The 20983-nt window shown below is 44.1% G+C and overlaps 1 protein-coding gene across 2 annotated transcripts in view; it reads left to right on the top strand.

The window, feature by feature from the left end:
• The window catches only part of LOC120924335 (ADP-ribosyl cyclase/cyclic ADP-ribose hydrolase 2-like), a 38492-nt gene that overhangs the window by 518 nt on the left and 16991 nt on the right, over positions 1–20983 (top strand). The window contains exons 2-4 of one of the 2 annotated variants that reach the window (XM_040335223.1): positions 8846–9053; positions 14023–14152; positions 17241–17376. In XM_040335223.1, the coding sequence (XP_040191157.1) occupies positions 8881–9053; positions 14023–14152; positions 17241–17376 (439 nt within the window). In that variant the 5' untranslated portion in view covers positions 8846–8880. The remainder of the gene's footprint in view (positions 1–8845; positions 9054–14022; positions 14153–17240; positions 17377–20983) is intronic. The other variant, XM_040335224.1, reaches the window with a different exon arrangement.

Raw genomic sequence — 20983 nt, 5'->3', positions numbered from 1 at the left:
TGCCTCACTGTGTACATGCCACACTGTGTCCATGCCTCACTGTGCCCATGCCTCACTGTGCCTATGCCTCACTCTGCCCATGCCTCACTCTGCCCATGACTAGACTGACATGGGAGTCTATTGAAGGGGTGCCCGGATTTGAAAAATCGGTGCTCCCAGCCGTAGGTCCACCAGACAACAAACTTTGCACACTTGTAGAGAAATGGGTCTACATGTGTGCCAAGTTCCAAATCCAGAGGACCTATGACCGGCCAGTACCGGGTCCCCAAAGTCACCGGAGAAATTACCGTTTAACATGGGAGTCTAGAGAAAGGGGTGCCCGGATTTGAGAAATCGGTGCTCCCCAGACGTAGGTCCCCTGGACAAAAAACTTTGCTCACTTGTAGAGGAAGAGTGGGGCTACATGTGTGCCAAGTTTGGGGTCCAGGGGACTTACGACCCCAAAATCCGGGAGATCAGGCACAAAAAGGTGACTCGAGGATAAGCCGAGGGGGGCATTTTCAGCACAAAAAAATGTGCTGAAAAACTGAGCTTATACTCGAGTATATATGGTAATAAAAAGATAAATGGTGCCTTTTTCTAGGAAACAGCCTAAGATCCAACATGAATTTATATGCTGCATCTTAGCGAATAAACTATACAAGAGCTAACATGTTACCTTTGGATACCACAACAACACTAAAAAATCCCACAGGAACAGTTCCTTAATAATAAGTGTGAACATGTGACAATTAATGGGTAACAAAGAAGAGCACAAGAGAGATCATGTCTCATTGGGGCAATAAATCTCTGTTAGAACAAAGATTCGGAATTAGATGAATGAGTGACACTTATTGATATACATCCCATCCTGGAAATAAAACCTTGCCTGTGAAGGTGGATAACACTGAGTATAGCTTCAGAACAAATAATAGGATTACCGACATTCCTAAAGATTAACCTCACTTGAACTTCCGCCTCTTCACCCCCACCCCTTCCCCAATGGTAAAGCGAACATTTTACCTAGTCCAAATAACAAGGGATTATGTTCTTAACTTTCCCCTTATCATGTCAAACTGTGTTCTGATAACTACTGTAACTGCGCGACGAGCAAAGACGCCAAAATCATTTTCTCAAAGTTCTATCAAAGCGCTCTGGAGCGAAACAAAATTCTAAAACCCAGCTGCCATGCCAAACTAGACCGGCAGTAGGAGGCTGGGCGTGACACACGCCAGGATGTGGGTGACGTTCTCTTGGAAATTCCTGGCCTAAGCTCTCAGCTCAAAGCACACTTCTAAATGGTATCAGACACATATTACATATTACCGCATTCATACTTTTATCTCTTAAGCCGTGTACACACGATCGGTTTGTCCGATGAAAAAAGACAGATGGACTGTTTTCATCAGACAAACCGATTGTGTGTGGGCCTCATCGGTCTTTTTTCTATCGGTGTAAAAAAAATAGAACATGTTTTAAATTTTTCCTATGGATAAAAAAAACAATAGGAAATTCCGATTGTCTGTGTGGAACTCCATCGGAGAAAAATCCATGCATGCTCAGAATCAAGTCGACGCATGCTGGGAAGCATTGATTTTTTTCGGCTCGTCGTAGTCCTTTACATTGGATTTGATTCCATCAGAAATCCGATCCATCGGGGAAAGCATATTGAATCGAGTATAAGCTCCCCAGCCGTAGGTCCACCAGACAACAAACTTTGCACACTTGTAGAGAAATGGGTCTACATGTGTGCCAAGTTCCAAATCCAGAGGACCTATAACCGGCCGGTACCGGGTCCCCAAAGTCACCGGAGAAATTACCGTTTAACATGGGAGTCTATAGAAAGGGGTGCCCGGATTTGAGAAATTGGTGCTCCCCGGACGTAGGTCCCCTGAACATCAGATTCAGGGGAACATCAGAAATCCGATCGTGTGTACAGGGCTTTAGAGTAGTTGAGTCATTAACAAAGTTATACAGAAATCTGAATAAAATATTTAAAGTATAAATTATAGATCTTTCTATTAGCATAGATGGAGTAGGGAATGGATACAACCCCTGTCACTTTTATTGTCCCTTTTGGGGGGATTTTCTTTCACCTCACCTTTTCTGAAAGCAAGTCTCCCCAAAGAAGGGATTTCACATTTTAGACAGTTGTTGGAATGGATGTCTTCATTGGTAGAATTCCCCTTACTTCTTGTTCCACTGACACCATACAATTCCTGATCCTCCCCAGTGGGGACAAAGATCAGTAAACACCTAAAATAGTCTCTGTTTTTTCTCTACCAGCCTTTCTCATCCTTTTTACTGTAAAGCAGGGGTCTCCAAACTTTTCAAGCAAAGGGCCTACAGGCTTAAAGTGGGAGTTCACCCGAAAAAAGATTTTTAACATTAGATTGATGCTCATTTTGTCAAGGGGAATCGGGTGTTTTTTTTTTTAAATCGAAGCAGTACTTACCGTTTTAGAGATAGATCTTCTCCGCCGCTTCCTGGTATGGTCTTCGGGACTGGGCGTTCCTATTTGATTGACAGGCTTCCGACAGGCTTCCGACGGTCGCATACATCGCTTTACGAGTAGCCGAAAGAAGCCGAACGTCGGTGCGGCTCTATATGGCGCCTGCGCACCGACGTTCGGCTACTTTCGGAAAATCGTGACGCAATGTATGCAACCGTCGGAAGCCTGTCAATCAAATAGGAATGCCCAGTCCCGCAGCCCATACCCAGAAGCGGCGGAGAAGATCTCTCTCTAAAACGGTAAGTACTGCTTCAATTTAAAAAAAAACCACCTGATTTCCCTTGACAAAACGAGCCTCAATCTAATGTTAAAAATTAACTTTTTGGGTGAACCTCCACTAAGAGGGCTGGATTGTGGCCAGCAGGGGCAGAAAATGTCACAGGGCCGGCATGAGTGAGAATAAATATGGCCTTAAGATTGGAGGTCAATAGGAGTAAGAGTAGTGTCCCTATCAATAAAAGGAATAAAGGGAATCATTGGTATCGGTGGAATTAATATAGTGCCCCATTTTTGGTGTCAGTGGGAGCAATAGTGCCTCATATTAGTGGGAGGAATAGTGCCCCAAGGGCTGGATAAAGGCTAGCAAAGGGCCACATCTGACCCTCGGCCATAGTTTGGAGACTCCTACTCTAAAGGAAAAATGTTTAGGTCTCGGGGGAACCCTTTTGCTAAAACCAATTCCTTGGGAGTCAGTGGGAAAAACTGCCCCTTACATTGCTGGTTAGAAGAAGGCCCTACAGTTTGTGGTCAGAATGCCATCACTAAAGATCATTGGTGTCGTGCCTCTGACTGTGACAAGTGTAGTTGGCCCATGGGAGTATGCAGGCATTATCAAAATGAAGGTCAATCAACCTTCTGAGAAACCCTTGTTCATAATGGCTGTTCTGTACTTATAGGCGTGTGCACAGGGTGTGTCGGGTGTTCCCAGATACACCCTCATCACCCTGTGCAGCACAGAGCTTTGGGGTGCTTTGGGGTGCACACCCTAATGCAATAGGCTGCACACACCTATGTCTGTACTCTATCCAAAACTACAAACAAATCAAAAATGCTTTGGCAATAGATACACTTTAAGGGCCCATTCACACTAGAAAATGCATGTCTTGTTGCGATTTACATGCAGAACTGTGCAGTGCGATTTCAGCCCTATTGATTTTGAATGGGCTGAAATCACACCTCACCAAAAGTAGTGCATGCACCATGCAATCCGGTGCAGGCCAGTGCGGGCTAACACACTGCATTTGCGATCATCTGCGTTTTGGGTATCATGAACTGTGCACTGACCCCCTACAGTAGATCACAAGGGCAGGGCAATTGGAATATGGTGTGGGAAGGTGCGCGGGAATGTGGCTTTTGTGCTTTGCATTCTAGTGTGAGCGGGGCCTTAAACATAACAACTTCCAAAGAAAGTTCTCCTATACCCTTTTCCAGAGTTTTTTTTCTCAGAAAATAGGTGCAGGAACTCAACCACGACCCCGTTCAAATTTCAAAAACAGTAGAAGGGTCTTAAAGGGGCATTAAATACCAGGATTGCATTACACACAGAGTGCAGAGCTGTCACTTGTAAACACAGAAATCAGACTTTTGTGTTTTTTCAAGTGATTGTGGTAAGCAGGCACCAAAGGGTCTGAGCCAGAGGTGGTGGAACTGAGTTCCCCCAAGTTCCCCCTGAAAAAAAGCCCTGCCCTTTTCTTACCCATTCAAGTTAAAGCGGACCTTTAGTCATTTTTTCAACTTTCCATCTATTAAATCTTCTGCCTTTGTTTTTTTAACCACTTGCCAACCAGGCCAATTGTGACATTTCTCTCCTACATGTAAAATTCATAGGCCCAGATTCACGTAGATGGGCGAAAAAATGTGCGGGCGTAACGTATCTCATTTACGTTACGCCGCCGCAAGTTTTTCAGGCAAGTGCTTTATTCACAAAGTACTTGCCTGTAAAGTTGCGGCGGCGTAGCGTAAATCACCCGGCGGAATTTAAATTCGGCGGGTAGGGGGCGTGTTTCATTTAAATGAAGCGCGTCCCCGCGCCGAACGAACTGCGCATGCGCCGTCCGTCAAATATCCCAGTGTGCATTGCTCCAAATGACGTCGCAAGGACGTCATTGGTTTTGACATGAGAGTAAATGACGTCCAGCCCCATTCACGGACGACTTACGCAAACGACGTAAATTTTTTAATTTTCGACGCGGGAACGAAGGCCATACTTAACACTGGCTGCGCCTCATAGACCCAGGGGCAACTTTACGCCGGGAAAAGCCTAACGTAAACGTCGTAACTTTACTGCGTCGGCCACGGGTACGTTCGGGAATTCACGTATCTAGCTAATTTGCATACTCGACGGGGAAATCGACGGAAGCGCGACCTAGCGGGCAAAAAAAAAATTGCATTTAAGATCCGACGGCGTAAGAGACTTATGCCTGTCGGATCTAATGAATATCTATGCGTAACTGATTCTAAGAATCAGTCGCATAGATACGACAGTGCTAGACAGAGATACGACGGCGTATCTGGAGATGCGCCGTCGTATCTCTTTTGAGAATCTGGGCCATTATTTTTTTGCTAGAAAATTGCATAGAAGCCCCAAACATTATATGTTTTTTTTAGCAGAGACCCTAGAAAATACAATCTAGGCTAGGAAGCCTGAAAAAAAAAAAAAAAAACTATCTGAGCTTCCCAGCCAAGGCGGTGCAATTTTTTTCAATACAGAGGCCGGGTGTGATGTCATAACATCGCGCCCGGCCTCCGACTATCATAGAGACTCTGGTGACCATCTGGTCCACCGCAAATCTCTATGGTGGACATCCGGGGCCGGCGGAAAGGTGAGTCGGTAGAAGCACTGGAGGGCGGCGGAAAACGGGAATGCCGCCGGTAAGCGCAATCAAGTGGCTGACCAGCCGCTATGATCATTCTTATGGTGTAGGAAATCGCTGGTTGAAAACGTCGCTGCAGGCATCATTCAGATATACCACCACAAAGCCCTGGATGTCTTTAGACATCCAGCCGTCGGCAAGTGGTTAAACTTTGGATAGTAAAACATTTTTTTTCTGCCAGTAAATGCCTTATACAGCCCACTTCTTGTTTCTTGTCTGGTAAAAAGCATTGGCTTATGACATCATGCACAGCTCTATCTCGCCTGAGTGTTTGCCAGGAAGGGAGGGGGGTGAGACATAAGAGGGCCAATGAGAGCTGCAGGGCTGCAGAGCTGGAGGTGTGCCTCTGTCTGTGTAAATTCAATAAGTGAACAGGCAGCAGCTTCAGTTGCCCACAGTTAAAATGGTTGCCCACAGTTAGCAAAGATGTTTTTATTACAAATTATGTAAGCAGACTGCAGTTACTCTTTAAAAAAAACTCCCTAAATTCATACCAGGTGTATGCAGGTGTATGTTGGTGATAATCTGCTGTCAAGTGCACGATTAGTGCTAACATGACTAATAATAATCCATGAAGTTTAGCCCTGAGTGCCATGCAGGAGAGACAAAAAAATGCTTGTTTATCTGTAGGGCTGACCATAGATTACTCAATTTTTTTTCCTTCCACCAAATCGCTCAATTTCACCATCAACACAGTGTTGAAGGGGGAATAAAACACAAAAGAGAGTGCAAAGTCGCCCTAGTGTAATTCGGCTTTAAACACTTCAGCCCCAGAAGGATTTACCCCCTTCCTGACCAGGCCATTTTTTGTGACACGACACTGCGTCGCTTTAACTGACAATTGTACGGTTGTGTGACGTTGTAGCCAAACAAAATGTATGTCCTTTTTTTCCCCTAAAACTAGAGATTTCTCCTGGTGGTATTTAATCACCTCTGTGGTTTTTATTTTTTGCTCTATAAACAAAAAAATCGCGACAATTTTGAAAAAAACAAACAATATTTTTTACTTTCTGCTATAAAAAATTAAAAATATTCATCAGTTTAGGCCAATATGTAGTTTTCTAAATATTATTGGTAACAAAAATTGCAATAAGCGTATATTGATTGGTTTGTGCAAAAGTTATAGCATCTATAAAATAGGGGAAAGATTTAGGGACATTTTATTGTTTTTACTGGTAATGGCGGCGATTTATAGCGGGACTGCAACATTGCAGCAGACAAATCTGACCCTTAGTGAGACTTTTTGGGGACCAGTGACACCAATACAGTGATCAGTGCTATAAAAATGGCAATGACAGGGAAGGGGTTAACACCAGGGGGCGATCAAGGGCAGATTCCTGTTCTGACAGAGGAGAGAGAGAATCGCTGTTCCTAGTAATCAGGAACAGCGATCTCTCTCTTCTCCCAGACAGCCCATCTCCCATACAGTTAGAAACACCTCCCATTGAACACTGGAAGCACTTATATTGACTTAAAGCACCTTGAGTCACTAGTTGACTTTTGATATTATGTTTGGACTTTTAGGCACATATGTATTTATGCTTTGCTTTTATTATTTATAATGATGTTTTTGGGGTTTTGTTTCACTTTCTGACTGCATTTAAAGGGGACATGCACACTTATTTTTGTTTAATAATTTTTTTTATGTCTTTTATTCGTACTTATTTTGTAGCCTCCGGCCCTCCATCCCTCCCGGTCTTATAGTCAGCTGTGCAGCCCCATCAGCGCCGCACAGCCAATGTGTATCACATATAATATATACAGTATATTCTCAGTTGGTACACCAATTGGATTTCATAGGACCAGATCGAGTGAGGACACTGGTGAATAATACATGCTACATCAAACTCAGTGCGAGCCGCTCTCTCCAGATGCCACAAAATTGTACACTCTACATTTTAAGGCAACATAAGGTGTACATCCCAATATTTTAAAGAAATTGAGCTGGCAGGCCACAGTAAGTGTAATGATCTGTATTCCACTTGCCTCCATACTCCTGATTCATCATTAGGTTGCCTAGCTAGTGCAAATCACCCTGGCAGTCTGCATTGCAGCTCCAAGTTTCTCAGGCAAGTCGCCTTTATATGGAGCCAATAACTAATTCAGAACGGAAAGGCCGGGTACTCACGACCAAACATGTATGGTGAAAGCGGTCCGTCGGACCGTTTTCACCATACATGTCTGCCAGAGGGCTTCTGTACGATGGTTGTACACACCATCGTACAGAAGTCCGCGCGTAAACAATACGCGGGGCGTGTCCGCGGTGTCGCCGCGTCGATGACGCGGTGTCGCCGCGACAATGACGCGGCGACGTGGGCGGCCCGCCTTTAAAATGCTTCCAAGCATGCGTCGAAGTCATTCGACGCATGCGAGGGACGGCGGGCGCCTGGACATGTACGGTAGGTCTGTACTGACGACCGTACATGTCCGAGCGGGCAGGATTCCAGCGGACTGTTTTAAAACAAGTCCAGGAATATTTGTCCGCTGGGAAAAGGCCCGGCGGGCAAATGTTTGCTGGAATTCGGCCCGCTCGCGCCCACACACGACCAAACATGTCTGCTGAAACTGGCCTGCGGGCCAGTTTCAGCAGACATGTTTGCTCGTGAGTATGGGGCCTTAGAGAATGGAGTGCAGGGAATGAAATTGGTATGTCTTAGTCACTTGTTGGACTTGTTGCATAAGTGTGATGCTAATCGTTGCACTTACTGTGCGCTGATCTTCAGATATAGCACACCCACTCGAATGCCGCAAACACACGATCAGACATTCCGACAACAAAACCGTGCATACATTTCCGACGGAATGTTGGCTCAAACTTGTCTTGCATACACACGGTTGCACAAATGTTGTCGGAAATTGCGACCGTCAAGAACGCGGTCACCTACAACACGTACGAAGGCACAATAAAACAGAAGTTCCATAGCAAGTGTGCCACCCTTTGGGCTCCTTCTGCTAATCTCGTGTTAGTAGAAGTTTGGTGAGAGACGATTCGCGTTTTTCAACTATGTGCTTTTCAGTCTGTTACAGCGTGACGAATGTGCTATCTCCATTAGGAACGCTAGTTTTACCAGAACGAGCGCTTCCGTCTCGTACTTGATTCAGAGCATGTGTGGAATTTTGTGCGTCGGAATTGTCTACACACGCTCGGAATTTACAAGAACGGATTTTGTTGTTGGAAAATTTGAGAACCAGCTCTCAAATTTTTGTTGCCGGAAGTTCCGACAGAAAATGTCCGATAGGGCCTACACACGGTCAGAATTTCCGACCAAAAGCTCTCATCGAACTTTTGTTGTCGGAAATTCCGAGCGTGTGTACGCGGCAATAGAGTTCTTATGGTGCCACATGCAGTCTATGCATAGACATTCTAAATATAGATTTCTAAATAATATATACATGATTTATAATATGTAATTTTTTTTTCATTGGTAATGACACATGCAGTATCCTGTAATAGCACATTGAAGCATTTTGTGTTCTTCAGGTGGTCCTATATTTCTGTGTCACCGAAGATCCAGAATGCAGATTTCGCAGTGTGTTCTTGGAAGTTTGCTGTTGAATATATTTTATCTGATTCAGCTGAATGGAGCTGCAGAGAAAAAATGGAAGGGGCGAGGTACCACCCCCAACCTAGAAGATATTATTATTGGCCGGTGTTCTGATTACATTGCAATAGTGAATCCTTCTGTGGGGTAAGCACTGTCATCTAACTGTTCTGAATGAGCTCAAGTGCATAAAATACAGAGATCTAAGTTGAAAGCATGTGTTCAAATTTTTTTAGAGCACTTATTGGCTTATTTAGAATAACTGTAGACACCAGCACGCAAAGTACAGCATGTAGTATCCAGGGACAGGCAGAATGGAGCCTTAGGTTTGGTTTTCCTCATCCTTACCATTGATATTAATAAGGATTTGCAATAGGCATAGAGAAACCCCCAATCTGCATTGTATGTACTGGCATGCAGGGATGAGCTTCGTGTTCTAGTCGAACTCACGTTCGACTCGAACATCGTATGTTCGACAGTTCATCGAAATACGAACGTTACGGGCCGTTTGCACCAAATTTGAGTGGCGTGTCACGGCCCATAATTCACTGCGGCATGATGATTGGCCAAGCATGCACTATGACCCGCATGCTTGGCCAATTACAGCTTGCAAAAAACGGAGAGCCATAATTGGCCAAAACCAGGGTGGCTTTGGCCAATTATGGCTCAGGGGGTTTAGTACACGCCCCACACTATATAAGGCCGCCTGCAGGATCGGCCTTGTGTAGTGTGTTGCGGTGGTTAAAAGATGACAGAGAGAGAGTGTCATTTATTGCAGGTAGATAGAGCAGGCAGGCTAGTCAGTTATAGTTACAGTGTGTAGAGGATATATATGCATCCCAGGTGTTGTATACCTGTATATATTAATACACTGTATAGTTTAGCTAGATCTGCTCTTCCTAATTTACTGACAGGCAGGCAAGTGATTGTGCCAGCTGCAGTATTCTCACGTGGTGTACTGCCTGTGTCCTCTGCAGTGTGCACCTAAAGCTACGTGGTGTGTGTACTGTCCGTGTCCTCTGCACATTGTGCACCTAACGTAAAGCTGGTGTTTCTCATATTTACTCCTAGAAGCAGAGATCTTCTCATATTAATGCTACAGGCAGGGTATATTGCTGCAAGTACTTTCACGTGGTGTACTCTCTGTGTCCTCTGCAGTGTGCACCTAAAGCTACGTGGTGTGTGTACTGTCTGTGCCCTCTGCAGTGTGCACCTAATGCTACGTGGTGTGTGTACTGTCTGTGTCCTCTGCAGTGTGCACCTAAAGATACGTGGTGTGTGTACTGTCTGTGTCCTCTGCAGTGTGCACCTAAAGCTATGTGGTGTGTGTACTGTCTGTGTCCTCTGCAGTGTGCACCTAAAGCTACATGGTGTGTGTACTGTCTGTGTCCTCTGCACATTGTGCACCTAACGTAAAGCTGGTGTTTCTCATATTTACTCCTAGAAGCAGGGATCTGCTCATATTAATACTACAGGCAGGGTATATTGCTGCAAGTACTTTCACGTGGTGTACTGTCTGTGCCCTCTGCAGTGTGCACCTAAAGCTACGTGTTGTGTGTACTGTCCATGTCCTCTGCACATTGTGCACCTAACATAAAGCTGGTGTTTCTCATATTTACTCCTAGAAGCAGAGATCTTCTCATATTAATGCTACAGGCATGGTATATTGCTGCAAGTACTTTCACGTGGTGTACTGTCTGTGTCCTCTGCAGTGTGCACCTAAAGCTACATGGTGTATGTACTGTCTGTGTCCTCTGCAGTGTGCACCTAAAGCTACGTGGTGTGTGTACTGTCTGTGTCCTCTGCAGTGTGCACCTAAAGCTACGTGGTGTGTGTACTGTCTGTTCTCTGCACATTGTGCACCTAACGAAAAGCTGGTGTTTCTCATATTTACTCCTAGAAGCAGGGATCTGCTCATAATAATACTACAGGCAGGGGATATTGCTGCAAGTACTTTCAGGTGGTGTACTATCTGTGTCCTCTGCAGGCCATTAGTATGTCTGGAAGGACAACAAGGAGAGGCAGAGAGTCACGAGCCGATAAAAGAGGGCAAGCAGGCTCTGCGTCTAGAGGCAACAGTGCTTGTCGTGGACACGGTGCATCCTCATCAGCACGTGGCCGTGGGACACGCTCGTCCTTTTTTTCAGCAGCTGGCCGTGTTGAGCCGCAACATGCCGAAGATATGGTAGAGTGAATGACCAAGCTGTCCTCATCCTCCTCATCCTCTCACCCAGGCTCAGGGTACTTTGTCTAGCAAAGCAGCTGCCAACGTGGCCTCTTCCCTCTGCTCAATGGCATCACTCACTCCTTCCCTAGCCCTAGACATCAATGAGAATTTCTCATTGATGTCACTGGTCTATAGTGAAGGGATAAGCTACATTCTCTTTGATGAAACTGGTCTATAGTGAAGGGATAGGCTACATTCTCGTTAATAAAACTGGTCTATAGTGAAGGGATGGGCTCATTCCTGCGCTCCAACTAGAGTATCTGTGAGGGGTTGCAGTGTTGTGGTACCAGCACCACCACCACCACCAACAAAGGCCCAATTTTTCTGCCCCTGTTCAACAGGGGCATGTAATTACAATTCTTGATCTAATATTTCACAGCAGGGCCCATTCCTGCGCCCAGCAAGAGTATCTGTGAGGGGTTGCAGTGTTGTGGCACCAGTGCCTAAGGCCCAATTTTTCTACCACTGTTCAACAATGGCATGTAATTACAGTTCTTGATATAATAGTTCACACAGCAGGGTGTTCCAGCGCCCACCAAGACTAACTGTGAGGGCTTACAGTGTTGTGGCAACACCAACACGTAGGGCCCAAATTTCTGCAGAGTATATACGGCAGGCCCCTACTTTCAAACATCCAACTTACAAACGACTCCTACTTGCAAACGGAAGGAGACAACAGGAAGTGAGAGGAAATCTACCCCTAGGAAGAGAAATTCTCTTCTGTAAGGTCAGGACGCTCTCTACTTTGCAGATAGAGAAGGAGCTGTGTGTTAGTGGGCGTCCTGACACTCCTGCTTGCCCCCTCCCCCCTCAAGAGGCTTTCTCCACACCAGGGAGAAAGCCCTGCATTACTGTGTGTAGTTACAGACAGAAGAACAGGAAGTGAGGATTTCTCAGAAGAAATAAGGACATTTAAAAGCAAAATGGAAGGATGAGGTAAGTGAAGGAGGACTGCACTAAGGTAAAGGAAGCTATTTAGGGATTTTTTTTTATACCTTTAGAACCCCTTTAAACTCCTCTACTCTCTCTATATAAAACTCATAGAAGAAAAAAGAAATCTTCACGGTGTAGTAATTCAGTAAAAAAAGATTTATTTCAAAGCAGCAACTTACATTTAAAATCTTTGGGCCAAATCCTCAAAAATCCTGCCTAACTTAACTTTTCCCATTTAAGTTACACTGACTTAAAATTTCTACCTAAGTGCCCGATCCACAAAGCACTTACCTAGAAATTTCAGGCCGTGTAACTTAAATGTCTCCGGCGCAAGGCGGTCCTCTTCTGCAGGGGGCGATGACAATTTAAATGAGGCGCGCTCCCGCGCCGGCCGTACTGCGCATGCTCGTGACGTCATTTTCCTGACGGGCAGCGCGCGAAATTACGTTACGTCGGGCTTTGTGAATTGCGACGGGACAATAAAGTTGCGTCGGGTAAAAAAAAAGTTACACGCCGGGAAAAAAAATTCAAAATTTAAAAAAAATCGCGGCGATCGAAAAAAAGGTCTGTTTTTACAAGGTGTTACTAGTTTACACTTTGTAAAAGCAGAACTAATTTTACGTATGCAAACGTAAACTTACGCAGAAAACACAAAGCTGAAAAGCTTTGTGGATCTCCGTAAGTCCTCATTTGCATACGCTAGGCGGCATTTCGACACGAAATGCCCCCAGCGGCGGATGCGGTACTGCATCCTAAGATCCGACAGTGTAAGTCTCTTACAGATGTCGGATCTTCTGCCTATCTTTGGAAAACTGCTTCTGAGGATCAGTTCCAAAGATAGGCACAGGGATACGCAGGCTGAACAGCAGTTCCGCCTGCGTATCCCTTTTGAGGATTTGGCCCAGAGTATTCAGCAAAGATAAACACAAGGGGGTTTATTTACTAAAGGAAAATCCACTTTGCACTACAAGTGCACTTGGAAGTGCAATCGCTGTAGATCTGAGGGAAAGATCTGAAATGAGGGGAAGCTCTGCTGATTTTTTTCATCCAATCGTTTACAGGCAAAAATGCAATTTATTTATTTTCCTTGCATGCCCCCCTCAGATTTACAGCGACTGCACTTCCACGTGCACTTGTAGTGCAAAGTGGATTTACCTTTAGTAAATCAACCCTAAGGACTTCCGATCTCAGCCGCAACTGGAAGTAAAACGTCATGCGACTCCTTCCGACGCGTTGCGTCACAGATCACGTAACTTTCTCAAGAGCCTTTTGTGGATCACGAATGGTGGAATAGAGTGTGATTATACATTTAGGATTGGATGAACTTTCCTGCACTTGATCACTGCACCGTTTACTTCCATATGTCTAGATGATATTAAAGAGTGTGGATACTTATTCACCTTTGCACATGCACTTTTGTACACATTAATGATATCTTGGACTATTTATGGATTTGTTGTTTATTGATTTTGTTATTTCATGTTTTTTCACTACACACTTTTTTATACCTACTGAGTTAGCGCCACATTCATTATTTTTATATATCCATTTGTGAGGACACATTCTTAATGTTGGCTGCCACGCTGAAATTAATTTGAGGTTCACTTGGTTTGCACAGTTATTTATTTTTATTTTATGTACTGGCATGGCCCTCCCCATCAGATGCCAAATGCCTACAAGTGCACAACTTTGATCAGTTGAACTATTCCCGCGGTTTACTGCAGTAGGATGAAGGTTGTGGATGGGCCCCTGAACATCCATCAGGCCCTAGGCTCTGAAACCCTCTTGCACTGGCTTGGCTTCCAGTAGAGAATGCCTTCAATTATTTTGGAGCATCACTATCACTGAGACAATTTATGTCTGTAGATATATTCTGAGATCTTATCAACTCTGTAACTAAAAACGATAAAGTTTATATTTAGATCACAGATTAATTATACTTTTTTGTTGTTACAGTGATAAAAACTGCTCTGCTATATGGGCCGCTTTTAAGAGTGCCTTTGCCAGCAAGGATCCCTGTTCTATCATTCCATCTGATTATGAGCTCTTTATCAACATGACACACCATGATATCCCAACAGATAAGGTACATTATGTTTTATTTGTAACTGTGATAGCAATATGGAAATGATCAAGTACATAAAACAACATTTGAGCTGGTTGCAAATTTCCAGCATTTAAGAAAATCAGTGGAATTGATAATTTACTGGAGAAAAGAGTTATTTCAGTTATACATACGTATGGAGAAATTTTGTGATGATTTGAATTAAGAGAATGCAGATCCCTAGGCTTCCAAGACTTCCATGTGTATGGGCAAAACAAAATTGATAATTTCTGTAATAAATATTTTTATTGTATTTATATTTGTCAATTTCATTGGCCAATTGTGCACACCTCATATAAAGTCCATATGGGTAATACCTATGGGCCAGATTCACAGCGGAGATACGACGGAGTATCTCAGATACTCCGTCGTATCTCTCAGAGTATCTATGCGACTGATTCATAGAATCAGTTACGCATAGATAGCCCTAAGATCCGACAGGTGTAATTGTTTTACACTGTCGGATCTTAGGATGCAGTACCGCGGCCGCCGCTGGGGGGAGTTTGCGTCGTAAACCAGCGTTGTGTATGCAAATTAGGAGTTACGGCGATCCACGATGGATTTTCGCGTTCGCTACATCGCCGCTAGTCTAGTTTCCCGTCGCAAAGTTAGTCGTCGTTTTTGGTGCCTTAACTTTACACAGCAAACGTATTGCTGTATAAAGTATGGCTGTCGTTCCCGCGTCGAAATTTAAAAATTCACGTCGTTTGCGTAAGCCGTCCGGGAATACGGAATTACGCTATGCGCGTCGCCATTCGAAGAAATTACGTCACTTCGCGCAAAGCACGCGGGAGTTACGAAACGGAGCATGCGCAGTAGGTCCGGCGCGGGAGCGCGCCTAATTTAAATGGCACACGCCCATTTAAATTACGCGGGCTTACGCCGTAGGCCGTCGGCATAGTTTTCATCGCAAGTGCTTTGTGAATCAGGCACTTGCGATGAAAACTTGCGGCGGTGTAACGTATCTACGATACGTTACGCCGCCACACTTCTACCTGAATCTGGCCCTATGTTTTTATAGTTTACACTTACTTCAAAACATGGCTTTGGACACAATTTGTTAAAGCTATCTGAACACCAGTCAAAGCTCCTGTAACTAAATAAAATGGTTAGCTTATAGTCATGTTTACACCTTGCTTTTGCTTGGTGCTTCAATGAGACTTTGGTGGAACTTCGATGGGGCTTCGATGAGCCTTTGGTGGGGCATTGGTGGGGCTTCAGTGAGGCTTTGTGGGGCTTCAAGCGAGCTTTGCCATAGACTTCTATGGTGGCTTTGAAGATGCTTTGAAGCATCACTAAAGCTACATGGAGTATAATTTTTGAAGCAAAGCTGAAGCAAAGCAAAAGCAATGTGTAAACAAGACTGTAAGCTAACTATTTTATTTAGTGACAAGGACTTTGTCTGGCGCTCAGAGAGCTTTAACAAAGCGTGTCTGAAGCCATGTTTTGAAGCAAGTGCAAACTAGCCGTTAATGTGTGTTGAAGCCAAAGTAAGTCTAAATGAGAACTATATAAAATGGTTAGCTTAAAGTCCTGTTTACACCTTGCTTTTGCTTTGCTTTTCTTCAGCTTCGCTTCAAAAATGATACCCCATGTAGCTTTAGCAGTGCTTCAAAGCTTCTTCAAAGCCTCCATAGAAGTCTATGGCAAAGCTCACTTGAAGTCTCACTGAAGCCCCAACAAAGCCTCATCGTAGCCCTACCAAAGCCTCATGGAAGCACCAAGAAAAAGCAAGGTGTAAACGGGACTGTAAACTAACCATTTTATTTAGTGACAGGAGCTTTGACTGGCATTCAGAGAGCTTTAACAAAGAGTGTCCGAAGCCATGTTTTGAAGCAAGTGTAAACTAGCCCTTAGAATAACAGTTGGAACAGAGAGGAGAACTTGCACTTGCTTGCTTTGGGGGTTGGAGGGCAATTGAGTTTACACTAAGTTCATGAGATCTTAGATTTGTGTCTTCAAAAACATTGGGAACTACTGAGTACTGACTGAGTAGTTTGCTGAAAAATGAAAAGTTAATTCCTTTCACTGCTGCCATCTATTACCCAAAAACGTATAGTACTGGTCCCTAGTAGTGTACCGACTATGCTGACCTCTCTCCTGATGTTTGTCCCTAATTTAATCATTCTTTAAGTTCAGTGACAGTATTGTCACAGGTGACACTGCCAAGTGCCACAGAGAGAGGACACCAGGCTGCCCCATCATTTTTTTTGCAATGGGGCCCCATGATCTGTATTTACACACTTTGGACCGGATTCAGATACATTGCAGTATCTGCAGGCGCGGCGTAACGTATGTCAGATACGGTACGCCGTCGTAACTTAGGGCGCAAGTTCTGTATGCAGAAAGAACTTGCGCCCTTAGTTACGGCAGCAGAACTTATTTGTGGCGGCGTAAGCCCGCCTAATTCAAATGGGGATGATGTGGGCGTGTTTTATGTTAATTCACTGTGACCCCACGTATTTGATGTATTTTCCGAACGGCGAATGCGACGTTCGTGAAAAAATCCCAGTGCGCATGCTCGAAATTACGCCGAAATTACGCCACAGCCCTATTCGCGAACGACTTATGCAAACGACGTAACATTTTCAAAACTCGGCGCGGGAACGACGTCCATACTTAACATTAGCTATGCCTCATATAGCAGGGGTAACTTTACACCGGAAAAAGCCTAACGTAAACAACGTAAAAAATGCACCGGCCGGACGTACGTTTCTAAATCGGCGTAAATACCTAATTAGCATATTCCTTGCGTAACTATACGGAAGCGTCACCTAGCGGCCAGCGTAAATATGCAGCCTAAGATACGATCTTAGGGAAATCAATGCGTAACTGATTCTCTGAATCAGTCGCATAGATACGACCCCGTACACTCAGAGATACGACGGCGTATCCGGAGATACGCCTCGTATCTCGTTTCTGAATCCAGGCCCTTGTATTAAAATATGATTTTAGGGTATGTGTTGGTGTTTGGGCAGGGGTGGTGTACTGTACCCAGATATAGTGCTTTTTTACATATTTTGTATGCAAAAATATAATTATCCTAAGTTATTTTCTTTATCTATCATAGTCACTTTTCTGGGAAAACAACAAAGGCTTGGTGAACAAATACACAGACAAGACCAAGCGGTACATGGGCCTTGGTGACACGCTAAGTGGATGGGTGGCAGATGATCTCAGCTTCTGTGGATCACTCACTGGGACAGGTGAGCTGTGGGATGTAGAATAATATGTAGTGTGAATTTTATATTTATTTTACTATATATCCACTTCACCTCCGGAAGGTTTACCCCCCTTCCTGACCGGGCCATTTTTTGCGATACGACACTGTACCCAAACAAAATTTACGTTCTTTTTTTCCCCACAAATAGAGATTTCTTTTGGTGGTATTTGATCACCTCTGTGTTTCTTATTTTTTTGCCCTATAAACAAAGAACGTCCGACAACTCTGAAAAAATAAAACTAAAACTATGTTTACTTTCTGCTCCAAAACACATCCAATAAAAATTTTTAAAAAGAAAATCGAATTTCTTTAAATTTTTAGGCCACTATGTATTCTGCTACATATTTTTGGTAAAAAAAATCCCAATAAGCGTATATAGTGATTTGTGCAAAAGTTATAGGCCCGGATTCTCGTACGAGTTACGCCGGCGTATCTCCAGATACGCCGGCGTAACTCTGAGTCCGAGCCGTCGTATCTATGCGCCTGATTCTTAGAATCAGATATGCATAGATTTGTATTAGATCCGACCGGCGTAAGTCTCTTACGCCATCGTATCTTAACTGCATATTTACGCCTAGAATTTACGCTAGGGGCGTGTACGCTGATTTACGCCTAGAAATATGTAAATCAGCTAGATACGCGAATTCACGAACGTACGCCCGGCCGACGCAGTACAGATACGCCGTTTACGTTAGGCTTTTCCCGGCGTAAAGTTACCCCTGCTATATGAGGCGTAGATGCGGCGTACCAATGTTAAGTATGGACGTCGTTCCCGCGTCAAATTTTGAAAATTTTACGTTGTTTGCGTAAGTCGTTCACGATTAGGGCTGGGCGTCATTTACGTTCACGTCGAAAGCATTGGCTTCTTGCGGGTTAATTTGGAGCATGCGCACTAGGATACTTTCATTGACGGCGCATGCGCCGTTCGTAAAAAGCATCATTTACGTGGGGTGACATTAAATTTACATAACACACGCCCACATCTACCACATTTGAATTAGGCGGGCTTACGCCGGCCTATTTACGCTATGCCGCCGCAACTTTCGTTTGAGAATACGGCACTTGCCTGTAAAAGTTGCGGAGGCGTAACGTAAAAAGGATACGTTACACCCGCACAAAGATAGGCCATTCTACGTGAATCCGGGCCATAGCGTCTACAAACTATGGGGTATTTTTATTTATTTTTTTACTAGTAATGGTGGCAAACAGCGACTTATAGCTGACACAGATCGTCCAACTTTTTTCGTTTACTAGTCGCAAGTAGAAATTGAATAGGTTACTAAAGTCACGAAAATTCTCGTACGACAGAAAAAAAAAATCGGAAGTGATGTCATGTGTTGTAATGTATTTGTGTTGTATTTTCGGACGGCAACTGTACTGACTAAACAAAAATCGTACGATCTGGTATCGTACAAGGAAAATGTTCGTGCATGTCCGATAAAATAATATCGGATGAACTGTCATGATCGGCTCACAGAAGCCCTGTACTAACGATCTGATTATCGTACGATTCTTCCTCGGACGACATTTTTCATACAATATTCTCATTGTGTGTACGGGCCATTAGGCTACTTTCACACTGGGGCGGGGGGCGTTAGCGGTAAAGTGCTGTTAATTATAGCAGCGTTTTACCACTGTAATAGCAGGGCTTTTCAGCCGTAAGCGGGGCGCTTTTAACCCCTGCTAGTGGGCGAATAATGGGTTACATATGTCCGCAAAGCGCTGCTGCCGAAGCGCTATGCACACACACACGTTCATGCGAAAAATCGTCCGACAACACGTACGACGAGACTATAAAGCGGAAGTTCCTTTCAAATGGCGTCACCATTTGGGCTGCTTTTGGGCTGCATACTTGATTCTGAGCATGCGCGTTTTATTTCCCCTCAGAAAAGCATACACACAACCATTTTTCGTGATGAGAAAAAAAATAACGGGAAACACAACGAGAAAAAAAGAGAGCTGATTTAAATTTTTTGCGGGCAGTTCTTTCGTCAAGAAAACTGATAGGGAGCATACACACGACCGGTTTTCACGACCAATATAAAAAATTGCAGTTTTCTCGTCTTAAAAAACGGTTGTGCGTACAAGGCATAACACTATTGACAGAACTAGAAGTATACTACCAGCCTTTGATGTCAGTAGATTTAGTGTGAGCATGCATTATCAATTAACATGATGTAAGTGCTGTGAACCTCCCCATCCTCTAGGTACAACAGAAGGTTCCCATTTTTAGAATCCTTTTTGATCAGCTGTTTTCATAATGCTACTAAGCATCTCTGAGGATACAGCCATTTTGGGCCCAACGTTAAAGCACTAATGACTGAATAAAACTGTTGCAGATGAATAAAAGAAAGGGTTCTTCAAAACATACTAAAAATAATAAATCTCTAAATAAATAATTGCATTAAAGAACAATTTCAATGGTTACATTGTTCACCTTTCATTCACAGAAGTCATAGGCCCAGATTCACAGAGAGCAAGGCGCACATTACGCCGCCATAGAGCAAACACTGTATGCCACGCCAACGTAGCGCAGAGAGGCAAGCATAGCATTCAGCATGCCAGTGCTCCCAACGCTGCACCAGAGTGGCATAGGTTTCGAAGGCGCACACCGGCATAGGTGGAAGTGGGCGTGACCCCATGCAAATGATGGGCCGTGCGCCAGACAGGTACGTATCACGAACTGCGCATGCGCCGTGACGTGGACGCATACACATCACCCACCTGCGCCTGCTCACAACCACGCCGGCACAACTGCCTAAGCTACGTCGGATCACCACGTACGCCGTGAACATAACGTACGCCCAGTCAGACACACGTCCAACGCACAATACGCCGGCTTGTGTTCCCTGATGCAGACCTGTGCATGTCTGTTGCCGGGTTGCACCTCATGTATGGGGAATAACTTTACGCCGGACATACAACTTACGCGCATCTCGCGTACCATGCGCTGTGCAAGATACGCCGGCTAGGTGTAGCCTATTTTTAGGCGCATGTTGGTTCGTGGGTCTGCTGCACACATACGCCGGCGCATATTGGCACTTACGTCGGCGTAAGTGCTTTGTGAATCTGGGCCCAAGAGTGTAGAACTTAAGATAACAAAGCTTCCCAATTTTATTACATTAACTATTTTTCTTTTATGTAAAAATGAGCAATGTATTCCAACAGTTTAGGATTGTGAATGTACAAGAAATCCCCCCTCAGTCTCCAAAGTTGGGATGTATTTACTTCTGCCTTGCAGCTTTTCTTGTAAATTGTCTCCATCTGGTGGCCAGATCTAGCATTGCACCATTCTAAAATAAGTCCTCCACCATCTCTAACAAGGACACCTATCTGAAATAAAAAAAAATGTAGTACATATGTTTATAAATTAGGTACACCATCTTTTTGCAAAGATTTTTTTCCTAGTTGTTAATCACTTCAAGACTAAACCCTTTTTCCCCATTCATGAACAGGCCATGTTTCAAATTTCAGCGCTGTCACATTTTAAATGACAATTACTCATTAATTAGTCATGCAACACTGTAACCAAATTACATTTTTATCATTTTTTTTTAAAGACAGATAGAACTTTCTTTTGGTGGTATTTA

Source organism: Rana temporaria, chromosome 1, assembly GCF_905171775.1.
Source record: "Rana temporaria chromosome 1, aRanTem1.1, whole genome shotgun sequence".
NCBI classification, from domain to species: domain Eukaryota; kingdom Metazoa; phylum Chordata; class Amphibia; order Anura; family Ranidae; genus Rana; species Rana temporaria.
Note: the sequence above shows the minus strand (reverse complement) of the source record. Positions and strands in the feature narration are given on the sequence as shown.